The sequence below is a fragment of the Humulus lupulus genome, chromosome 1 (assembly GCF_963169125.1).
Source record: "Humulus lupulus chromosome 1, drHumLupu1.1, whole genome shotgun sequence".
Classification (NCBI taxonomy): Eukaryota; Viridiplantae; Streptophyta; class Magnoliopsida; order Rosales; family Cannabaceae; genus Humulus; species Humulus lupulus.
Genome location: NC_084793.1, coordinates 279,110,654 through 279,135,182, shown reverse-complemented (window position 1 = coordinate 279,135,182; position 24,529 = coordinate 279,110,654). Strand labels below are relative to the sequence as shown.

Below are 24,529 nucleotides of genomic sequence, written 5' to 3'. Positions count from 1 at the left end.
AATGAAGTCATTAAGCGAATCTTTATGCAGTTTTTCCTGAGTCTCCATCAGCAAAATTTTTGCTTGAAATTTTGCTTGTTGTATATCAGAAAATCCTTCTCTGTTAATGCCCAATAACACTTGTTTCAACCTCTTCAATTTCGAAACCACTTGAAACATTTCATTACCAATAACTGGAGTATTCCAACTGGTTTGAATCTTGACCGCATAAGAGGGAGCTTCTTTCCACATCTAAAAATATATAAATGGCTTCTTCTCCAATGATAACTCCAAATAGAAAGTAACAAGGACTGGACTGTGATCAAAGAGTCATTCCGGAAGAAAAACAGCTTCTGAGTTTGGAAAATTATATGTCCATTGTGAGTTAACCAGAGCACGATCAATCTTTGAATAAACCCTACCCTTTGCCTTCTGTTTATTGTTCCAAGTATAGAAACACCCTGAGAACTTTAAATCCTCCAAATGACAGAATGACAAACAATCTTGAAAGCTGGTAGAGGATTTGGTGTTGACCTTTTTACCTATTCTTTCATGATGATAAAGAATCTCATTAAAGTCCTCTACCACCATCTAAGGATCAACAATGGATAAGGCCAACTCCTGCATATCTTTCCACAACTTTTCCCTAGACAGTTCATCATTAAGACCATACACAAAGGTGATAAAAAAACTTCTTGCTCGATTTGGTACTTGAGCCAAACAATGTATCAATTGAGTAGTACAGACCCTAATATCAAGAGAGTACATTTTCGGATTCCAAGCTACTATTATTCTACCTTTATCAATCCAAGGATTGTAATTAGTAAAACACCAACCAGAAAATCAACTAGTATAAAAGGAGCCCATATTTTTATTTTTCACTTTTGTCTCGAGAAGACTAACCAAACCAACACTCTTTGAAAGAATTAATTGCTTAATCTCTCGATTATTATGTTGGATGTTAATCCCTCATACATTCCGACAAAGTATTCTATCCATTGAATATAGAGGAATCTCCCCCCTCCCTTCCAGTGTTTGTCCTTTGAGTCAATTCTGTGATAGGATCCTCTGCCAGCATATGGAACTGATTTGTCACTATAGTTGTTGTTGCCACCGGTTCATATATCTTAATCCCCTTTGTCACTGTCTGAAAACCTTCTGCATCAATATTTGGCTGACCAGAATTCAGCACTGATTCACTCTTTTTAGGAACCCATGCTTCTTTAGCTAGTTTACTCTTCCTACATAAATGAGACTCATGTCCTAAACCAGAACAATGCTTACAAGTAATGGGTATCCATTCATACTCCACCTGAAGTTCCACTTCCTGATCAAATTCATTCATAAAGCATATTTGAGAAGGAAAATCCTAAGTCATGCTAACCTCAATAAGAATTCTGGAACAAGAGAGACGATCTCTATGTTTGGTTATGTTATCAACTTGGATCGGCTTCCCAATTTGCCCCACAATCTTAAAAAGTGACCGATCACCCCAATACTTAATGTCTAAGCCTCCCAATTGTATCCAAGACGGAACTGAAGAAATATCTTCTTTAGAGAAGTCATCTATGGGATTCCATGGCTTCATAATCAGAGGTTTCTTGCCAAAGAACAAGTAGCTACCATCCAAAACACGATCACGAAATTCCAGGGAAAGAAATAAAAAATACATGGAGAAATGATTCCTACCTTGTCCACATGATCTTTCCATAAACCTCTCACAAATCCATCTAGAACTCGAATTGGGGGATTAGCTCCTAGAACATAGCATACAATCGAAGGTTGCCAATAGTTTACCTCCTCAGTTATTGTAACGACCCAAATTCGCTAATAAGGCTGAAGGGCCTTGATTAGTGTGCCAGGAGGGCAGGTTGGGATTTATGTGTGATTTTATGAGTTAAATGCATGGTTATGATTTAAAGCATGTTATTTGACTAATTGTTTATCTGAGATGCATGACTATGTGTATTAGTATGCATGTAGGCCCTGACTGTGTTTGAAGGGCATAATTGTAATTTTAGCCCGCTGAGGGCATATATGTGTTAATTGTATTCCGTGATTTGTACCACGTGAGTGTGGTGGTATTATTGTGATGCACGTGCCGAGACGGTCCTAGAGAGCAAATTAACTTTAAGAGTCACAACAGGATTTCTATACCCGGCTCGGGAGGAGCCTAGGGGTATTTCGGGGATTTCGTAACTTAGTCATTGAGGGATTTTGGTAGCTGGTAATTTAGTAACTTATGTGACTGTTAGTAACCATAGAGAGTAACAAGTTTAGATGGTAAAATGGTAGAATTGTAATGGATAGGAAATGACAAGTAAGCCCTTGAGGTTTAGTTGGGAAAGAATAGGTAAGGAGGGGCAAAATGGTCATTTGGCTTGGGGTTTAGACATATTGCAGTTGGGTTATATGGGGTACTCGGTTTAGGCTTGGCCATTTGAGGGTTTTGTTAAAATTAAGAGAAGAAAATCTAGAAGAAAAGGAGAAGAAGAAAGGAGCTGAAAATTGGGTAATTTAGGAGAAGAATCAAGAGGTTTTGGCTTGAAGCTGGATTTGGAGAGGGCTCAAAGTTGAATTCTTGATTGAGGTAAGAGTTTTAAACATCCTTGGGTTTTCTTTTCTGTTGTGGTTTAAGATTTTGGAGCCATGGTTTAGGATTTTCAAGCTTGGGTTGTGTTTTGGCCTTTGGGCTTGAGTTTTCTGAAATTTGAAATCAAATGGGTGATTTTGAGTGTGATTGTGTTATTGAGTTGGGTTATGATGTTTATGGGTTGATGTATGGTCTACTTGGGGTTTTGATATGGTTTTGGGGCTTAGGATTGAGTTTGGGATGATTTGGGATTGTTTTAGTTCGGGAAAAACGCAAGAGAAAACCCAGAAAATCTGGGTTCGCGTATGAGCGCCGCGGCCCTGTTCTTGGGCGCCGCGGCGCGAGGTTGCATCAGGAGGAGGCCAAGTCGCTGGGCGCCGCGGCCCTTGAAGGGAGTGCCGCGGCCCTAGGCCAATTTTGACACCCAAAATTCTGGTTTTTAGGGCTTTTGCCCTGGGACTCGGGGGATGTTTCCGATGAATTGTTTTAGGGATTTGGGAGTCCCGAGAGTGCAAGATTGGTCCCGGGAGTTGGTTTTGGGTTGATTAGTAATGAGGGATGTTTCTTGTGTGTTGTGACTAGGTTGTTGGTGAGGCTCGTGCTTGAGGACCGTGCTCGTGGCTTTAGTGCATCAGGAGGCTCGGAATGCAGGTAAGAAAACTATAACACCCGAGGGTAGGGCATGGCCCCAGATTGTATTATGTGCAAATGTTTAACCTTAAATGAATCATGATGTGTGTGAATGATTATTTCGAATGTACTATATGTGTGATTATGATGAAATGAACGGCAAGGGCCGAGTACGGCGTAAGCCGGGGCGGCCGTGGGCCGAGTACGGCATAAGCCGGGGCGGCCGTGGGCCGAAAGTAACACCTAGCACATGGGATGCTATAATCAGGGCGGGGCCCGGTGGATACATGTATTATGCTATATTCAGGGTGGGACCCAAGGGATACATGAGTTATCCTCGCGGTGAGAACCGATACCCCAGGGCTTTGGTAAGGCCTCTGGGGCGGCATGGCCGTGTTTGCTTAGTCTAATGGTTGACTTGTTTATATGTGGATTATCTATTATGATAAATTGTATAAATGCATATGTTATGTCCTGCATGAGTTTTCTTGCTGGGCTTCGGCTCACGGGTGCTCTGTGTTGCAGGTAAGGGCAATGACTGAGTCAACCAACCATGAGTACGGAGAGCGTGAAGCGACGTGTACATGTTTGGCCTGCCCGACTGCTTTGGTTGGGGGTTTATTCGAAAATGGCTGTAATAATCTATAATTTTATAATTTCTCAACTGTAACCTTATTTCAAGATGTAATTAGTTTTCAAACCTTATTTTGGGATCCCAACTGTTTAATAATAGAAGTTTTGATGAAACGACGCATTTTCAAAGTTTACAGCCTTAACTTTTAATTAGTCACACTTTTGTTTCAAAAACCTCGGTTAGCGAGTTCATTGCACACTGTTTTGTCTTAAAAACTCACTTAGTAACGGCTCTAAGGAAGTAGGGCGTTACAACTTGGTATCAGAGCGAGCCAAGGTTTATTGGTTCTGGAGATCGACCGAACATGTACGCTCGCTGTCAGTGACAAGCTCGACTCAGGGTTAGTTGGTATGATTGATCGATATGCTGAACATATGTTTGAATGCCCTATTTGCCTGTTTACTCATATGGAGCATGATAGATGAGATGACATATGCATGAGATACTGATAGGGCCTGGCCCTTGACTATTGCATGTTGAGATTAATGCGTGCTGAACAACATTATTATGCATGTGGATGAATATTGGCATAATGGTTCACATATTAAGCGTATGTGGTTAATTTTATGAGTTAAATTCATATGTTATATCTGTATATTGGCTTGTATGAAGCATGATGAGTATGGATATACTTAGTGATGATTGAATCTGGTAGCTAAATGTATATCATTGTGGATTTGACCTAGTATATGCTTGTGTGTGCATTATACCTGTGGATATTTGGATCTAGTTGTGGGTTGGTTCAGGGTATGAACCTCAGAGTTCAGGAGTTGGTCAGTTTTGACAGATGAACTCGAGTTGTTGGTTCCTAGAAGGATTTGTGGACCTGATATTGTGTTGAAAGGAGGGATTCTAGATATAAGTTGGAGTTGGGATCTCCAGTGATCCCTGGAAGCAGCAGCAGTGAGTCACTAGTGTGTGAGTAGGCTGTGGAGTTTGTTAGTTGAAATGGGATAGAAGAACAGCAGATTTCTCTGGGGAAATAGCTGATTTCGATGTTTTAACAGTAAGGTGGCCAGTGTTGGTCTACTGTGAGGTATGGACAGATAAGGGTATTACATGAAAGGCTTAAAGGGTGTTAACATCGGGTTTTGAGGAGAGTTCGAGTTGACAAGGAATTTATCAATAGGTGAGCAGAGTTAATTCCACCCTTGGTTAAGAGGATGAGAGATCCTGATTAGAGGGTTGTGTTAAATGTTGAGGCAGAGAGTTGCTTGGAAGTGATACTCGGGCTGAGGTACTGGCTTATTGGGTTGGAAAGAACCTAGATGATGAATGGTTAGAAGAGATTTTAAAGACCTGATTAGAACCGTGGAGACGGGCAAATGTTTAAGTCTGGTTTGGACTGTTAGGGGTAATGACAGCGTAGATTAATGGGTTGGTGAATTGGATAGTTCATTTCAGAAATTTATACAGATGGATGTATCTGGAATTGGTGGCGACCCATTTAAGGACATGAGGTCTGGAATAGTCTAAGGCATTGGGCTGCTTTGAGGAAAGAGTTTTTGTCTGCATGTGGATGGCGGAGAGGGCCATATTGTTTGAGGAACTGATGGTTGATGTATAGAGCATGAGTGCTAGAGCTGCAAGGGCAGTGCTTCCTTTGATGGAGTTAGTAAAGAGAGAATTGTGATAGTCAAGTTGAAAGAACCCCGGATAGTGTTGTGGCTTCTGGATTGCCAAGAAAAAAAAGGGGAAAAAGTCTGACTGATAAGACGATACTTTTGTTGATAGAACGCAGCGAGGTCGGATTCTCAATTTTGAGGTAAAAGGACTCCAGACAGTGCTTGGGCACCTAGATTGAGATTGGAAAGAAGCCTGATCGAAAAGGTAGTTATCGAAATGGCGACAGGAACCAGGAGGTTAATTGGTATGCACATGAGGAAAAGGATGCCACCGGAGAGGAGGTCAGGTGAGGACATGACTTCTACGTAGAATGACTCGAGATGTTAGGATTGATTTCCCATGGTGCGGAAAACGGAGAACTGGAATGCATCGATACATTCGAGGTTCGAGACTGAGTCCTCAAGGATGAGTATTTAACTGACGAGCTTATGCTTTGGACATGTAACGAACTGGAAGGGCTCGGTGTTGAGAATGTTCCGAGGGGGAGATGGACATAGATAAGTTGCCTCAAAGGTGCCATTTGAGAGGCCGAGGACAATTATACTTATTGAGAAGGAATTAGAAACTCTGGCAGATGGGTTGTTGAGAATATCGTCTGGAGTACGTAAAGGAGGCAGAGCTGACCAGTGGGAAGTTATGTGGGTATGCAAAGAAAGATTTAGGGAATACTTCAAGGTTAGACTACAGAGAGGATTGGTTTAAGGGATGTTGTAGAAGACGGTTTTGGCCGACAGAAAGTCTATTGGAGCAATCGAAGGAATCTGAGCCTGGTATAGCTAGTGTGTTATACTGCGAGGATTGCTTGTATCGTCGGGTTAGGACGAAAAGTACAATGTTGGATACAAGATGGGACGATGTCCCCAAGAGTTGATCTACGACATGGTTATTGCCAGTTGGAAACCAAGGATAGAGACATTTCGTGGATTGTCTAGTTTGCGCCGGCTAGAGTGTGAGGAGTTGGTAACAAAGATTCTGGAATGGTTCAAGCTACAGCAGCACAGGTAAGTTCTTTAGACAGAGAATGCATGAACGGTGTGGGCAAGTCCCCTTCAAGCTCACGAGCAGTGCATGTGGATTACTCCCAGATGGAAATGGTGAGCAACTGATTATTATGCTGAAGACGTTAGTACCCAGGAGGCAGAGTCTCAGGTAAGGTTCTACGGAGTGTTAGTTGGGTGTCGTCAGGAGTTCTCAGATTACAGCTGCAAGAAGAAAGGACAGGTAAGAGAAGAATTGATCTGAAGTCGCAAAGAAGCTGATGAAGAGCGTCTGAAGAATTGAAGGCATAACAAGACTGGTAAGCGCGTCATTTATTGCACAAGCACCCCCAGAGACGACTACATCAGAGATGAGGAGAACAGTAAAACTTGAGGTTAGACGGATTGAATGGTGTCAAATCAGAAAGAAATTCAAAAGACAAGGTAAGATTGTTTAGTATCTGGAATTTGTGTATGTTTTGGTTAAGTGAAGAGTGATGGCATAAAGGACTTGATCTATGATGAGGACGTGGACTTGTAGGGGTGCATCACGGATTAGGCACGCCCAGGCGCACCTGGCGCGAGGTTGGATCGAACCTTGCGGGAGACGAAAGTATGAACCTGGTTGATACACTTGGAGCATTACGTTGACAGTTATGGATATCATAAGATGCTTAAGTCTTGGGTATTAGTGAGAAAGGTTAACGTTGAGACACAGATGTGGTGAAAAGTAACAGACGGATGATCAGTGTTTGAAATCCTCGATTGAGCGAGGGGAGTTATAATTGGAGACGGAACTCCTAGCTGTGAGGCGTGTGTCAGTCAAAGGATAGCGCCATAGACTGTGATAGAGTGGACAAGGCGACGATTGAGTTTGGCGTAACGCTAGTAGGTATGATTAGCTGGTGAGTGTCAATGATCTATGGAATTTAAAGTGTTGGCTTGAGTTGAAGCAGGGAAGGACCCTGCTAAGGTAGTACAAGTTGGGATACCAGGAATGGATGAAGGATCCAATTAGATTTGGTTTATGAACGAGAATTCTGAATGGATATCATTCCACCTCCTAGGGTACGTTGTACCGGGAGGGTCGAGCAGGTGGCGGAATCTAGTGTTTTCCTTTGGACCCTGAGGGGTTAGGTGATGTGGTAGTGTATCACGGGAGTAGGCCACTTTGGACCTTGAGTAAAGTGATTGGACATGAAAAGTTTTAACCCGGTGGTTTGAGTTAATGTAGTTGGTTCAGGTGAACTGGTAGCAGGGTAAAACGTCGATGATATCGAATTAAGACCCTACAGTATTTTAAATTTTGGAATGGATCTAAAGAACGAAAAAGAACAGAGTGGGAATCTGGGATTATCAGTTGATTGCAAGTGAAATGGCAGTCTGAAAGTTTATCAGATATCTTAAAGAATTGAGCGCCCGGTAGGCGAATACTTGAGGTTTTAAGGGAAGCGTTATCCCTGGTGAGTTAGCCGTGGTGGCAAATGTTGGTGTCTGCCTATTTGAAAGAATAAAGAGCTGGTAAATTGATAAGTTTTGAGGAAATAAAGTTCCGGGAAGAAAGAGTTGCGTCTCTGCGTAATAATAGACGAGGATCTGTAAGGTGTTCAGAGAAAGAAGGGAGAGTTCGGACTCTTGATTCAACATAAAATTTCGAAGTTGTACTAAGTGTTAGGCCAGCGGGGCCTACAAGCTGATCCCACCTAGTAGAGGTGACGACGTTTGAGTATCTATGGAATTCGGAATAAGACAATGAATTGGTCATTGTAATCTAGGCAGACCCTGGGCTTCGGCAGGGTTGCGGTGTTAAAGCAAGAAGCTTTCGTTCTCTTGAAAGAGCATTGGTGGGAACTAAAGTAAGGCGATGGACCTTGGATATTATGGTCAGATTGCGGGTTGCTGACTGATGTGTTTGGGTAAATTTCGAGGCCGAAATTTTTATGAGGAGGGGATAGTTGTAACGACCCAAATTCGCTAATAAGGCTGAAGGGCCTTGATTAGTGTGCCAGGAGGGCAGGTTGGAATTTATGTGTGATTTTATGAGTTAAATGCATGGTTATGATTTAAAGCATGTTATTTGACTAATTGTTTATCTGAGATGCATGACTATGTGTATTAGTATGCATGTAGGCCCTGACTGTGTTTGAAGGGCATAATTGTAATTTTAGCCCGCTGAGGGCATATATGTGTTAATTGTATTCCGTGATTTGTACCACGTGAGTGTGGTGGTATTATTGTGATGCACGTGCCGAGACGGTCCTAGAGAGCAAATTAACTTAAGAGTCACAACGGGATTTCTATACCCGGCTCGGGAGGAGCCTAGGGGTATTTCGGGGATTTCGTAACTTAGTCATTGAGGGATTTTGGTAGCTGGTAATTTAGTAACTTATGTGACTGTTAGTAACCATAGAGAGTAACAAGTTTAGATGGTAAAATGGTAGAATTGTAATGGATAGGAAATGACAAGTAAGCCCTTGAGGTTTAGTTGGGAAAGAATAGGTAAGGAGGGGCAAAATGGTCATTTGGCTTGGGGTTTAGACATATTGCAGTTGGGTTATATGGGGTACTCGGTTTAGGCTTGGCCATTTGAGGGTTTTGTTAAAATTAAGAGAAGAAAATCTAGAAGAAAAGGAGAAGAAGAAAGGAGCTGAAAATTGGGTAATTTAGGAGAAGAATCAAGAGGTTTTGGCTTGAAGCTGGATTTGGAGAGGGCTCAAAGTTGAATTCTTGATTGAGGTAAGAGTTTTAAACATCCTTGGGTTTTCTTTTCTGTTGTGGTTTAAGATTTTGGAGCCATGGTTTAGGATTTTCAAGCTTGGGTTGTGTTTTGGCCTTTGGGCTTGAGTTTTCTGAAATTTGAAATCAAATGGGTGATTTTGAGTGTGATTGTGTTATTGAGTTGGGTTATGATGTTTATGGGTTGATGTATGGTCTACTTGGGGTTTTGATATGGTTTTGGGGCTTAGGATTGAGTTTGGGATGATTTGGGATTGTTTTAGTTCGGGAAAAACGCAAGAGAAAACCCAGAAAATCTGGGTTCGCGTATGAGCGCCGCGGCCCTGTTCTTGGGGGCCGCGGCGCGAGGTTGCATCAGGAGGAGGCCAAGTCGCTGGGCGCCGCGGCCCTTGAAGGGAGTGCCGCGGCCCTAGGCCAATTTTGACACCCAAAATTCTGGTTTTTAGGGCTTTTGCCCTGGGACTCGGGGGATGTTTCCGATGAATTGTTTTAGGGATTTGGTAGTCCCGAGAGTGCGGGATTGGTCCCGGGAGTTGGTTTTGGGTTGATTAGTAATGAGGGATGTTTCTTGTGTGTTGTGACTAGGTTGTTGGTGAGGCTCGTGCTTGAGGACCGTGCTCGTGGCTTTAGTGCATCAGGAGGCTCGGAATGCAGGTAAGAAAACTATAACACCCGAGGGTAGGGCATGGCCCCAGATTGTATTATGTGCAAATGTTTAACCTTAAATGAATCATGATGTGTGTGAATGATTATTTCGAATGTACTATATGTGTGATTATGATGAAATGAACGGCAAGGGCCGAGTACGGCGTAAGCCGGGGCGGCCGTGGGCCGAGTACGGCGTAAGCCGGGGCGGCCGTGGGCCGAGTACGGCGTAAGCCGGGGCGGCCGTGGGCCGAGTACGGCGTAAGCCGGGGCGGCCGTGGGCCGAAAGTAACACCTAGCACATGGGATGCTATAATCAGGGCGGGGCCCGGTGGATACATGTATTATGCTATATTCAGGGTGGGACCCAAGGGATACATGAGTTATCCTCGCGGTGAGAACCGATACCCCAGGGCTTTGGTAAGGCCTCTGGGGCGGCATGGCCGTGTTTGCTTAGTCTAATGGTTGACTTGTTTATATGTGGATTATCTATTATGATAAATTGTATAAATGCATATGTTATGTCCTGCATGAGTTTTCTTGCTGGGCTTCGGCTCACGGGTGCTCTGTGTTGCAGGTAAGGGCAATGACTGAGTCAACCAACCATGAGTACGGAGAGCGTGAAGCGACGTGTACATGTTTGGCCTGCCCGACTGCTTTGGTTGGGGGTTTATTCGAAAATGGCTGTAATAATCTATAATTTTATAATTTCTCAACTGTAACCTTATTTCAAGATGTAATTAGTTTTCAAACCTTATTTTGGGATCCCAACTGTTTAATAATAGAAGTTTTGATGAAACGACGCATTTTCAAAGTTTACAGCCTTAACTTTTAATTAGTCACACTTTTGTTTCAAAAACCTCGGTTAGCGAGTTCATTGCACACTGTTTTGTCTTAAAAACTCACTTAGTAACGGCTCTAAGGAAGTAGGGCGTTACAGTTATATCCTCAAGTTCTATTTTAATCCCTGGTTTTTTCTCCTGCATCAGAGAAGAATCATTGCCAACCAAGTTCTTTCCACTATAACTGGTGCTATTTGGGCCAGAAGAATTAGATCGTAAAATCGGAGAGGTAACAATCTTACCCACATCCACATCCTGCATTACGTGATTTGAAGCAGATAACCAATCCTCAACATTCGTGCAAACTTCCTGACGTTGCTCTGGTATCGAAGCAGCAGCAGCCCTTCGCACATCTTCCTCCTTCTTATCCTCTAGTACTTCCAGCTCTTGAACCACTAAAATGGCATCCATCGATCGAGTTTTAATAACCCTATCAATAGATGAAGGTCTAGCTTTCTTGATCTTTCTCTTCGATTTAGTTTTCCCCCCATTTCTTGCTCCCTTTGCCATGGCGTCGGCAAGTTACACCGAGAGAGAAAATTTGGGAGATCCATTATCGCAACTTTATTTATATATATATGTGATCATTTGTTTTTGTTTCTCTATGCTTGAGGTCATTTTGAGCCCACTCAAAGGGGTTCAATAGGTCTCTCTTTTTTCTTTATGCTTGAGGTCCTTTTGAGCCCACTCAAAGGGGTTTGATAGTTCTCTCTTTTTTCTAGTAACTCATCGATACTTTATTTGAACCAGTAGTGATGGTCTCTTTGGTGCACCTTGATTTTATTTGTAAGGATATGTTGACCCATTCGGTTCTAGCCATCCTTTTATATATTTTTGCGTGCGCTTGTTATTTCTTGTGAGAAGCGTCATTCTTTTCATTATGCATAATACTATTTTTACAAGGGTCTCTTTTAGGACGACTTATTGGTGGATGCTCTCCCTGAGGCCTTTCCTCTCATGGAGGTATCCACATTTATTACGAGGTTTTTCATGTAGGACCTTTTGCCTCTCTTGATGTTCATAAGGGTAGCTACTCCTTGTGAACTCAAGAAATGCTTTGCCAGGTTTTCTTCTTTATGTTTTGTTGTGTTTTTCTTTGTCTGTTATTTATACTTCCTTACTAGGCTTTTAGCTCACCCCCTTACTTTTCCTTCTAGATAGAAAATAAGGTTTCTCTTTGGCACGCGTGGTGATGTGGGGAGTTCTGACGTCAGGGTGTGTATGGCATGGGGGTATCCTATGGGCGAGCAAACGATCAGCTTAACACCAATTTCTATAGAACGATGCTATGTCTTATTTTAAATGTTTCATAACTTATCAGTGGGACTTGAACTATATTTTTTTTTAAACGTTGCATGAGAACTTTTATTTTGTTTTAAAACTATTGGGCCCAACTTACATGTTTTAGCAAGGCCCCACTGTGATTTTCATATAATAAGTGGTTTTCTTCTTTATGTTTATGAGCATGTAAATGTTTTTACAAAGTATTAGTTTAGAGCATTTTACTTAGGAGAACTCTATAAGGGGTAAGTATCAACTCCAAGACTCTGAAAAGTCCAAAGCACAACATCTCAACATATCTTCTAAAATATGAATAGTCCTCTCAGACTGCCCATCGGTTTGATGATGAAAGCGATACTAAATTTCAACCTTGTACCCTGTAATGCCCTAATCTCTAGGGACCGTTACGGTGTGCCCTTTTAAACAGTGCTAAAATCGATAATCGAGTCATTTGACCATAATTGTGTAACTAAGGATGATTAGCCGTTTAGGATTAAATTTTTTGGTTAAGATATAATGTTTCACTAAAACATTTAACGTATACATTGGGATCCCAAAAATATAATTTAAAGGTTAATTACAACAAAAGATTTACAATTAATTGAACTAAGCAGCAAAATAGGGTTTAACCCTAGTTCCTCTTTCAACCCTCGACCGTGGTGGTCGAGCAGCCGCATATGTACACATCGTCACCTAAGCTCTCCAACTCAAGGATGGTCCAGCTTTCTTTTGCCTTTACCTGCACCACATAGCACCCATGAGCCGAAGCTCAGCAAGAAAACTTAATATGCTCATGAACAAGTAATAACATGTTACTAAGTCATAATAGGCATGCCTAACAGTAATAACCCTACTCATGCATCCAAGCAGGTACAAATAAATGTTTATGGAGTCTTGCGCTCTAAGTAGATGACTAATAAGTCTCTAGCTCTGAGGTAGATGACTAATAAGTCTCTCTGAGGTATACGACAATAAGTCTCTCAGATTAGTTGACTAATAAGTCATTCTCTGTTTAGATGACTAGTAAGTCTATCTTTGTGTAGATGACTGATAAGCCTATCTCAGTTAGATGAATGATAAGTCTATCTCAGTTAGATGACTAATAAGTCCATCTTGGTCAGATGACTGATAAGTCTATCTCGGTCAGATGACTGATTAGTCTATCCCGGTCAGACGACTGATAAGTCTATCCCGGTCAGATGACTGTTAAGTCTATCTTGGTCAGATGACTGATAAGTCTATCTCGGAGGTCCCATACCCTCCTAGCCATGTGACGTGTAGGTCACCTTAGCCTTTTGGCTCTGGCTCTAAATAACTAGCCTTTAGACTAGACAAGCGCTTTTCGTTTTCATCGAATTTAAGGTCGGTCAGGCATTAATGCTCATGATGAGTCATTCAATGCTTATGTCGATTAGATCTAATCTTTTTGGCTTGCGTTAAACACGCTAATACCATTCTTGACTCGTAAGCCAATACCATACAACCAGTGCTCATTACTACTGCTAATCTTGACTGATAAGTCACAACTTCACAATCAAGACTAACACCAATGCCAATCCCTGACTAATAAGTCAGTGCTTCCTCAATGAGGTAATGCAAACAGACATATATCATATGTCAAATATTCAAATATAAAGCATTTAGCATGATTAATCAATAATCAGAAGCATAATTATAATCATGCACAAATACAGAGACTTAAGCTCTGATCAATCTCAATTTCAACATTCATGCCATGCCCTAATCTCATGTATCTTATGCATCACATGCATCACATACTGGGTGCAAATTTCTTACATTTGGTCCAAGCATAGGTTACCAATAAACGAGCCACAAGCATGATCCTGATTCCAATCCCCTAGCGATAACCTAGTCACAATCATAATATAGAACCTCATCAAAATGAGTAATTAAATACTTCCAAACCCAACCGAAGCCTCCGGGACGTCAAATCCCACTCAACTGGGTAGTAGGATCGATCCCATGCCCTTAGAGTTAAGTTCCCACGACCAAAAACCAAATCTGGCAAACTTTTCCCTTAACCGCCGTGGCCCTCCAGAAACCATGTCGCGGCCCGCCTCCAGACAGAGCCCGCCTCCTCCTTCTTCAAGCCTGGGCCGCGGCGCCCTAGAACAGGGCCGCGACCCAACCACGAACCAGCCTAAAAAACCTCATTTTCTCCTTTTAAAACCTTCCAAAACCTACCCAAACATCTCCAAATCCAAAAATAAAACTTCCCAAACATCCTAATTATCCAAAACCATTAAAACCTAAGTCTCAAATCATCCAAAAACTCATCAAAACATAAAACCCAATTCAAGCTTAAAAACTTTAAAAACTTAGAACTTAACACTTGGATTACCTTCGATTGAGTTGTTTCCCAGCTAAATCCTCCAGTTAATAAGCTTCTAATCTTCCCTAGAATCGATATGCCTCGATCCTCGCTTGAATCCAAGTCCTAGAACTCAAGTTTCCTTCAAAAATGTGATCAGGTGTCGAAAATGGAACTTTGAGGGAGATCGAACGTTCTTTTTATTTCTTAACAGGTTACTTCAAGCTTAAGTAGCCTCAAGCAAATCCTAATGCTCGGGGTCCCAAAAATGCCCCCAGGGATAAAATAGTCAAAACTTCCATAATTTCCCCCTGATCTTACTAACTCCCAATTTATCATCAAATATTTATTCCCATTACCCAATATCCCGGTAATGTGCTAAATATCCCTTGACTCACTCCGAGTCAAGTATAAATCCCGTTGTGACTTTCCCACTAGCTTACCTCCTAGGATCGTCTCATGCTGAGTAACCCTAACATAACCAAATAATAATGAAGCACCACACACATACCACATATATGCCAAATATGCTCCAAATGGCCAAAATATGAAAATCACCCAATTAATCAAAAATGGGTTCACATGCATTTTTAATACACCTAAACATGCATATTATCATTTAATTGCATAATAAATCAATTATGGCCCTCCCGACCTCATAAGCAAGGTCCTAAACCTTATTAAGAAATTTTTGGTCATTACATACCCATTGCTTTTTGTAATCCCTCCCAAAATTTCGACGTGAACACTGACCCTCTGTCAGAGATAATCGACTTTGGTACCCAGTGAAGTATCATTATCTCACTAACATATAGGTAGTCTTAACTGGCAGGAAATGGACGGACTTAGTGAGCTTGTCTACAATTACCCAAGTAGAATCATGTTGTTTTGTGGTCCTAGGTAATCCTACTACAAAATCCATTGAATTGTCTTCCCACTTCCATTCCAGAACACAAAGTGGTTGAAGTAGCCCTGCTGGTCTTTGGTGTTCTGCTTTCACTTGATGAGATGTTAAACATCTGGCAACAAACTCAGCAACATCTTTCTTCATTCTAGGGCACCAATGCAATGATTTAAGGTCTTGGTACATCTTAGTCAACCTTGGATGTAAGGAGTAGGGTGTTGTATACACCTCTTTCATAATACGTGCCTTAATCTCATCATTGTTAGGCACACATATCCTATCCTTATATCGCAACAATCCTCCATTAGACATAGCGAAGTCGACGCCACCACTCTCTTGTACCAAAACCTCTTGCTTCATTATGGCTTCATATACCTTCTGCCTTTCCCTAATCTGTTCTAATAGGTAGGACAGTAGAGTGAGGTTTGCTAGGCCTCTTGTCACTAACTCAATGCATCTGTCACTACATTGGCATTGCCTTGGTGGTATAGAATTTCACAATCATAGTCCTTTACTAATTCTAACCACCTTCGTTGTCTCATATTCAATTCTTTCTGGGTGATGAAGTACTTCAAACTTTTATGATCGATGTATATCTCACACTTATCTCCATAAAGGTGGTGCCTCCATAATTTTAGTGCGAACATTACTGTTACTAATTCAAGAGCATGGGTGAGGAATCTCTGCTCATAGTCCTTGTGTTGTCTCGAGGTGTAAGCTACCACTTTCTCATTTTGCATCAACACACTTAGATTCATCACAATACACCACAAAATTCCTGCCCTACGTGGGGACACAAAGGAACAGTGCAGAGATTAACTTATCCTTCAAAGTCTAAAAGATTTCTTCACACTTCTCAGTCCATGTGAACTTTTGGTGTTTGCGACTTAAGTTGGTCAAGGGTGTGGCAATCTTAGAGAAACCCTAAAAAAACTTCCGGTAGTAACTTGCTAACTCTAAGAAGTTCGAACCTCTGCGGCATTCTTAGGTTGGGGCCAGTCTCTAATGGCCTCGATCTTTGTTGTGTCCGCTGCGATTTCGTTATTGGACACTATATTCCCTAGGAAAGTCACTTGTACTAACCAAAATTCACACTTATAGAATTAGCATAGAGTTGGTGCTCTCGTAGTCTATTGAGTGTCAACCTCAAATGTTTCTCATGCTCCTCCTTAGTTTTTGTGTAGATAAGGATATCGTCTATAAAACCACTACAAATTTCTCCAAATAGTCTTTAAACACTCTGTTCATCATGTCCATGAATGCCCCTGGGGCATTGGTGGGTCCAAAATACATCACTAAGAACTCACAGTGCCCATAGTAGGTCTTGAATGCAGTTTTTGGATTCTCTCCTTCTTTCACCTTCAGCTGATGGTACCCGACTCGCAGATCAATCTTTGAGAACACTGCTATCCATTGTAGTTAATCAAAGAGGTCATTTATCCTAGGAAAAGGATATTTGTTCTTAATCGTGACCTTATTGAGTTCTCAGTAATCGATGCACATTCGCATACTTTCGTCTTTCTTTTTCACAAACAGAACTGGTAATCCCCATGGCGAATGACTAGGTCATATGAAGCCTTTGTCCAACAATTCCAACTAGAGTTCCTTCAACTCTACATGTGTCATTCGGTAGGGTGCTTTGGCTATTGGTGTTGTTTCTGGTGCAAATTCAATCACAATTCAATTTCTCTGTTATGGGGTAAACCAGGTAAGTCCTCGAGAAACACCTTCGGGAACTCACAAACAATATGAACAATCTCTGGTTTTAGCTCGGTCTCTCTAGACTTATCCACCACATTTGCCAAAAATATTGAACACCCATGCTGCATCATGTTCCAAGCTTCTAGTGTAGATACGATGGGTGTGTGAAATCCTGTCACTTCTCCCTTAAAAGAAAAGAGTTCCCCTTCCTCAGGTCTGAACTCTACTGCCTTTCTCTGACAGTCTATTGTTGCTCCATATTTGGCTGATCAATCCATGCCAAATATGACATCATAATCTGGTATGTCTAACTCTATGAGGTCCGTTGGGCACTCTTTACCCTCAATTACTATGGAAGCTGACTGTAACCACCTAGATGATGACATAATGTCTCTTGATGGTAACATGGTACTAAAACTACACTCAAAGAGTTTACAAGGAAATCTCAATTTATCATTACATTCAAAACAACATAAGAGTGAGTCATTCCAAAACCAATGAGGACTCTACACATCATATAGGATATAGAGAGTTAACCTGGGACAACAGTATTACTATTGGTTGTTTCCCCTTGAGTCAATGCAAAGACTCTGACTGGCACTAGATTGCCATTGTTTCCTTGCCCCGCTCCCGCTCTCCACTGTGGGCAATCTTTTTTTTTCTTCTTTTCGATGGCTTGCCTAACCACACTTGTACCATTTGTTGGAGATTGCCTGACAGTCTCCTAATATTTGCATGAACACTTGGGGCAATTGGGGAACTTGGTCCTACAGTTCTGATGGTTTCCGCAATTATGACCGTTGTGATTACCATTGGGAGTTGGACCTTGGGCCTTTTTTCAGTGCTGTTGTTTTGACCCTCTTGGGCCTTCCTCTTGTTACTCTCTTGAAAGGCTTCACTCTTGTTAGCCTCTCTCCTTGCAGCACTGTCCTTCCATATACGGTTCTCCATGTACTCAACATCTAAAGCTTTGTCCAGAATCTAAGCGTAGCTAACTAGCTTTGCACTGGTCATTTTGACATCTCTGGCAATCATAGGCTTCCGTCCCCTTATGAATCTCTAAAATCTCATGGCCTCTGTTGGGACTACCTCATATGGAAACTTTGCCAGTCTGTCAAACTTCTGGGCATACTCTGTGACTGAAAGACTACTCTATGTCAGCATCACAAACTCATCAACCCTGGTTGCTAGCACTGCAGCGCTGTAGTACCTTTTTGCTACAGACTTGTACAAAGTTAGCCTAGGTCATGGTGTCTAAATTTAATGTCTACTTAACCACGTCCCACCAAATTCTAGCATCCATCTTTAGGATTGCTAATTATCTTGTTGTCCCTGGAATTCCTTAGCTTGTACTAGTAGCCTTTGTCTTATTTTGTCATGTCACAACTCATTACTTATCCTCATTGTTGCATCGGTTCGTAGCTTGTCATTGTCCTCTATGTTGAACTAAGTTATCATGGATTTATTCGCCTCAATGCCTCCATAGTATCCATTTACTCCATCAAGGTTTTGCTGTTGTTTGCTACCAAAGTTGTGGTGTGTCCACTTTGTATGCTCCTCCGGTGAAGACTCCTTAGCGACTGGGCGTATATATCTAGTTAACAACACCACCTCGCAAGATAATGTTGTGGAGTAAATTTTTCATTTTTTTTCTTTCAACCTACACCCAATCGATGGTGTAAAATTTCATTTGTAAGGTGAGTTATGACTTTGATGCAAATGCCACTAATAATGATTGATAACTTCACACCTACAAGAAAATTAGAAATATGCAATTTTAATGGAATATCAATAAAATAAGAAAATTGTATATCTATATTAGACTCATTTTCATTTTGAGTAAATATACAAATTTGTTCATTTATGGGCTCTTGAGATATAATTATATCTTTTTCATTTTCCTCATGAGCCTCGAAAATTATTTCATTCAACTCTTTTGTTTCATTAGAGGTTGGATGCATATTACAAGTTCTTCAACAACTTCATTCTCCTTTTCATTTTCAATTTGACTATTTGGATTGGGAATGGGTTGGTTGGGGTAAACTTGTTTTTTCGACTCTATAATAGTTGCAAGTTGTCCTACTATTGTCTCAAATTTTGTAGGTTGATTGCATGAACTATTGTAGGGTATCCTCTAAAGATGGGCTCGTTTCTTGTTGAATGGGATATGATAGGTCGAATTGTGCATGACTTGGAATAGGCATGTTGAATTCATGCCCTTGATTCATTTGAGATTGGGTATGACTCCATGAAAAATTTGGATTACAGGTGGGGGCAAATGAGATATCAAAGGATTCATGCATATCATACATATAATTAGTTTCTCCATAATTTAAATTTGATTGCTCATAATAGTTGCACTCAGAATTCCAACTATAATTAAAATGATCCATTTCAAGAGACCTCTTTTTTTTTTTCAAGTATTTTTCACAATTACACACTATTATGATAAAAGACAAAGAAAAATAAGGCAAAATTAAATAAGACTAAAATTTAGGCAAGAGTAGGGAGGCATAGCATGCCATCAACCATAACAAAATTAAGGTAAAAATTAGGAGGCACAAGTGCCATCAACTAAAACATAAGATAAAAGACTAGGAGGCAAAATTGTCATCAACTAGTAACTTGCAAAAATAAAATAAAAATAACAACAAGATAAAAAAAGAAAATTACAACAAGGGTTAGGAGGCACAAGTGCCATCAACTATAAAAATTAAAAGATAGAAAAAATTAGGAGGCACAAGTGTCGTCAACTAAAAATAAAAACAATAAATATAAATATATAAGTAAGTTTTTTTTATGGGTGGTAGAACTGTCCCAAATTTTCTTTTTATCTTTTTTTTTTTTAGTTTTTATAGTTTTTTTTTTTTGAACAAAAGAAAAAATTTATTCAAAAACCAACCAAAATTACAAGACAAAAAGAGCAGCTGCTACATACCAGCAGCCAGCAAACTCACACAAACAGCAAGAAAAACACTACACAGAACCAACTACCAACTTTCTACAATTTGGCGTAAAAATACATCCTTTTTGTGATGAGAGAAAGAACCCCAACTCAATACTCTATACTTAACTACTTCTTTGACTTCCAAACTAAGGCTACTGGCCATTTTACAAATTGAATCGAAAATGCAACAGTTTCTGTTGCACCAAATGAAGTACCAGGAAGCTGCTATAACAACATTAATTATCTGATTCTTCAAGCTATGTTTGGCCAATAAACACCAATGAGTGAGCTCCTCATAAGATTCAGGCCAATGGAAAACACCTAGCCATCTACCAATTTCCTCATACACTCTCCTGGAATATATACACTCCATAAACAAATGACTATGTGTTTCTACGCCAGTATCACACACAGGGCAGAGAACAGAGGTAATATGTATAAACCGGCTCAAGTGGTCTCTAGTAAGTAGCTGATTATTAAAAAATTTCCAGTAAATGAACCTGTGCTTAGGCATAATAATCTTGTTCCAAACTGTCTCAGCAAAACCCACAGATTGCGCAGAAACAAGAGAGAAATAGAAATGTTTACTATGAAATTTACCTCCCTTAACAGCTAGCATCAAGCTATCCTCATCCATGAAATGTCTCAGCCTCAGTAATTTCTTGATATACCAGCTCATATCCTGACTAATAGGCACATTCCAGACGCTAAACTCCTTCAAATAGATGGAACTAATCCATTTGACCCACAGGCAGTCATGCTTGGAAGAAATCGCCCAAATAAAATTAGCCATCAACGCCAAGTTCCATTTCTTACCCTCACGAAAGCCAATACCACCCAGCTTTTTAGGGAGACAAACTTTTTCCCATGATGGGAGATGCAACTTACTTCTATTCCCATTAGTTCCCCAAAGAAACTCTCGACAGCTCTTATCGATGGCAGCAGTAATCTTGGACGGAAGAATGAATATACTCATCCAAAAATTCCTAATACCAAGCAATACTGAGTGTATGAGTTGGGCACGACCAGCAAAAGACAAGTTCCTACTCGCCCAACAGTTAAGCTTCTTGTTCAACTTATCCAGAATAACCCCACAGTCTGAAGCCTTCCACTTGGTGGGCCGAAGAGGAACTCCCAAGTACTTCAAAGGAAAGGAGCCTTCTTCCATTTGCAACATCTCAAGAATCTGAGCTTTGGTAGACTCCTTCACCCCTCCAAAATAGATATGGGACTTAGATTTATTCGCAGAAAGCCCAGAAGCATCACAAAACGCAGAGAAGGCTTCATGAATCTTACTCACTGAACTGACATTACCTTTACAAAAGATAATCAAATCATCTGCAAAACAGAGGTTAATCAACCTAAGATGTTTACACAAAGGATGATAACCAAAGCCTTTCTTGTCAGAGTAATGAGCTAATAAACGAGTGAGGTACTCCATAATGAGAACAAACAAGAGAGGAGACATGGGCTCCCCTTGCCTTAGGCCTTTTTCCCCTTTGAAGGAGCCCTGAATTCTCCCATTCATTAACAGATTGTACTTGGTACCTTTTAAGCAAACTAGAATCCAGCCAATAAATCTAGAGGGAAAACACAGATGTTTAAGCAACTCCTCCACAAAATGCCAATCAACTGTGTCGTAAGCCTTACTCAAATCAATCTTCATTAAACATCTAGCTGAAATATTCTTTCTAGTATAACCTTTGAGGAGATCTTGGAATATCATAATATTATGAGCTAGAACTCTATTTTTAATAAATGCCCCTTGATTACTATGAACAAGAAAGGGAAGCACTTCCGAAAGTCTAGAGCAAATCATCTTCGATATACACTTATAGAGAGTGTTACAACACGCAATAGGACGATAGTCACTAGCTGAACATGGATTAGCAAGCTTAGGGATAAGGGAAATTACAGTTTCATTCAAATCCTTCGGAAAGCAACCATCATGAAAGAAATCCAACACTGCAGAAGTAATCTCAGCACCAATATCTGACCATAACCCCTTAAAAAATCCCGAGCCAAAACCATCCAAACCAGGACTTTTATAGGAGTGAATGCTAAATAGAGCCTTCTTCACATCATTCTTGGTAAATGGTCTCAGAAGTCTGACTTGGAGATCCAGAGACAATCTGTTTCCCTACATGAAACAGCTATGATCAATCGCCACTGAAGCCAAATTTCCTTTCCCCATAAACTTCTTGAAGTGAGACAGGAAATGCTCTACAACTTTAGAATAATCCTCTTCTGTTTTGCCTCCTATTGTGAAGGAAGAAATCCTATTATCAACTCTTCTTTTTCGCATAAATGCATGAAAAAAATCTCAAATTATCATCACTAAACTTAATCCAATTAAGTTTACTCTGCTGTTTGAGAAAACTAGCATAACAGCGCTGCAAAACTGAAACATTGAGCTGGGCTTGAGTAACCGAATGAAGCAGAGACATGTCTGAAGGATTAGAAGCCAGAGCCTCCTGAACTCTACTATACTCCTCCTTGGCCTTCTTATAACTCAAAACAATATCACCAACCTCCTCTCTGTTAAACCTTTTCAAAGTATGCTTCACCCGAAATAATTTCTGAATTATCTTGCTGAGACCTCCACCAGAAACAACTGGTGCATTCCAATAGTGAATAACAGCTTCTCTATAGCCTCTATACTGCATCCAGTGGTTACCAAAACGAAAAGGGATAAATCCCACACCATTAACTTCTTGATTACGAATCACACAGAAACTGTGATCAGAAATGCAGTCCCATTTGAAGCGAGCTTCAGATTTCGGAAAAACATCCAGCCACAGATCATTGATAAACACTCTATCTAACTTAGAAAAAATACGATCTCCTGCCTCCTGTTTGTTCGTCCAAGAATAGGGAGCACCCTCACACTTAAGTTCCTCAACTTGGCCTAAAGCCAACCAATCTTGAGCAACAGCTATGTCCTTAGCAAGGACTCGTCTCCTACCAATCCTATCTTGGTAGCTAAACATGGCATTGAAATATCCAAAAATTATCCAAGGAGACTTTAATTGACCAATACTAGCTAATTTATCCCAAAGAAGCTTCCTCTCCCCCATGGAATTGCTACCATAAACCACTGTAGCAAAGAAAAATTCCTGCTGGCCACTCACTTTGATCCTACAATGGACAAGTTGGGGATCTTCAAGCAATATATCAACCTTCACAAATTTAGTTTGCCAAACAACTAAGATCCTACCAGAAACAATAGGACTAGAAAAATAATCCCAATTGTGAAAATTATTCTCAAAAACTTCTTTAATTTTCTCATGTTTCAACGTAGTCTCAAAGAAAGCTCCAAAACCAACCTTATTCTCCCTACAAATACTAAGAATAGCATTTTGCTTATCCTTTTTATTCATACCCCTCACATTCCACCCTATCATATTGCAAAATTCCATCACTGAATTGGGATAGAATTAGTGACCAAATGACCAATCCCTGTATCTTGCAGCACCGCATATCCATTGCCCGATTTAGCCTTCCCTTGAATGAAATCTGACTTGTGAGCATTTAACACCCCTTGTCGAGCACCTCTCCTTCTGGGAGTAATCCAGCTTCCTGCAACCTCAGCATTCCCTTTTCCAGTTTGCTGAGTAGCTTCTGAAAAATCATGAACATCACTAATAACCTTGGAAGCATTTTGCTCTAGAGAACTACTAGCCCTCTCTTCCTCTCCAATATTAGAAGCAGTGCAAGCTCTGGGATCAGGAATAGCAGACTCCGATTGTTGTTGAACCTCCTCTGTTTTGGATATGATCTTGTCTGTACTAGTACCATTCTCATCAGTAGATTTCTTCCTCCAACTAAAACCAGTATTCTTGTTACAATTTGCCAGTATATGACCTAAATTCGAGCAGGCAGCACACTTAGAGGGAAGCCATTGATATTCCACCATTTGTTCTGTGATTTGTTCCCTTTCATTAATAAAAGAAATAGATTTCGGAGGATGATCCGTAATCTCCATATCCACCAATATCCTCGCATATTTCACCATCGATCTACTTTGCGTCACTTTATCCACCATAACCGGTCTCCCAATTGTGCTCACCATAGCACTGAGACTATTTTTTCCCCAGTATTGCAAACCCAAGCCATTCAGCCGAATCCAAACCGGAACCGACTTGACCATTCTCATAGAGTCCATATCTGGTGTCCAAGGACGAAGAACCACATGCTTTTTATCAAAGTGTATAACTCCTGCTTCCAAAATCAGGTCCTTTGTAGCTTCATCCCTGAAATTAACAAGGGTAAAACCAGAATGCATTCTCACTATCTTCTCAACACCCAAGTTGCCCCAAATTCTCTTGACAAATCCTTCAAATACTCGGAAAGGAGGGTTAGCTCCCAGGACAATGCAAACAATCGCATTCTTCCAAAATGAAGCTTCAGTCTCAACCTCCTCCATATCTAATCGGGCCACAACTTGGTCACCCAATTTCATAGGTTCAGTATAATTCAGACGAGTAGAGGACGTGGGTACCTGGTTCGACTGAAATTTACTCCACACTTTCTAAGCAGATCTCTGGAATTCAGAACCCTCCGCATCCTCAGCCCAATTCATTGGAGTAGGAGGAGAACGATTCGCACTTCCAACCCGCTGCACCTCAACACCACACTCCAGCTCCAGTTCATCACATGGATCATGAAAATCCTCATCAGGTAACAGATCAGGTACCTCAAC

The 24,529-nt window shown here is 40.8% G+C and overlaps 2 protein-coding genes across 2 annotated transcripts; both read right to left on the bottom strand.

Moving 5' to 3' along the window:
- Positions 1-19,870: 19,870 nt before the first annotated feature.
- Positions 19,871-23,246, bottom strand: LOC133777825 (uncharacterized). Its single transcript, XM_062217577.1, has 2 exons — positions 22,257-23,246; positions 19,871-21,967 (listed from the first exon to the last, which is right to left on the bottom strand). Exons 1-2 carry the CDS (start codon positions 23,244-23,246, stop codon positions 19,871-19,873), a joined length of 3,087 nt encoding a protein of 1,028 aa, XP_062073561.1.
- LOC133777816 (uncharacterized) lies at positions 23,246-24,289 on the bottom strand. The gene has a single exon (XM_062217566.1). It carries the CDS (start codon positions 24,287-24,289, stop codon positions 23,246-23,248), a length of 1,044 nt encoding a protein of 347 aa, XP_062073550.1.
- Positions 24,290-24,529: the final 240 nt, after the last annotated feature.

Excerpts from the sequence above, each read along its gene's own strand:
- LOC133777825 (XM_062217577.1), bottom strand. The coding sequence starts at position 23,246 with ATGGAATTTTGCAATATGATAGGGTGGAATGTGAGGGGTATGAATAAA. Across the intron at positions 21,968-22,256 it reads ACATGTCTCTGCTTCATTCG|GGAAACAGATTGTCTCTGGA; the intron begins GTTACTCAAGCC and ends TGTTTCATGTAG.
- LOC133777816 (XM_062217566.1), bottom strand. The coding sequence starts at position 24,289 with ATGAAATTGGGTGACCAAGTTGTGGCCCGATTAGATATGGAGGAGGTT.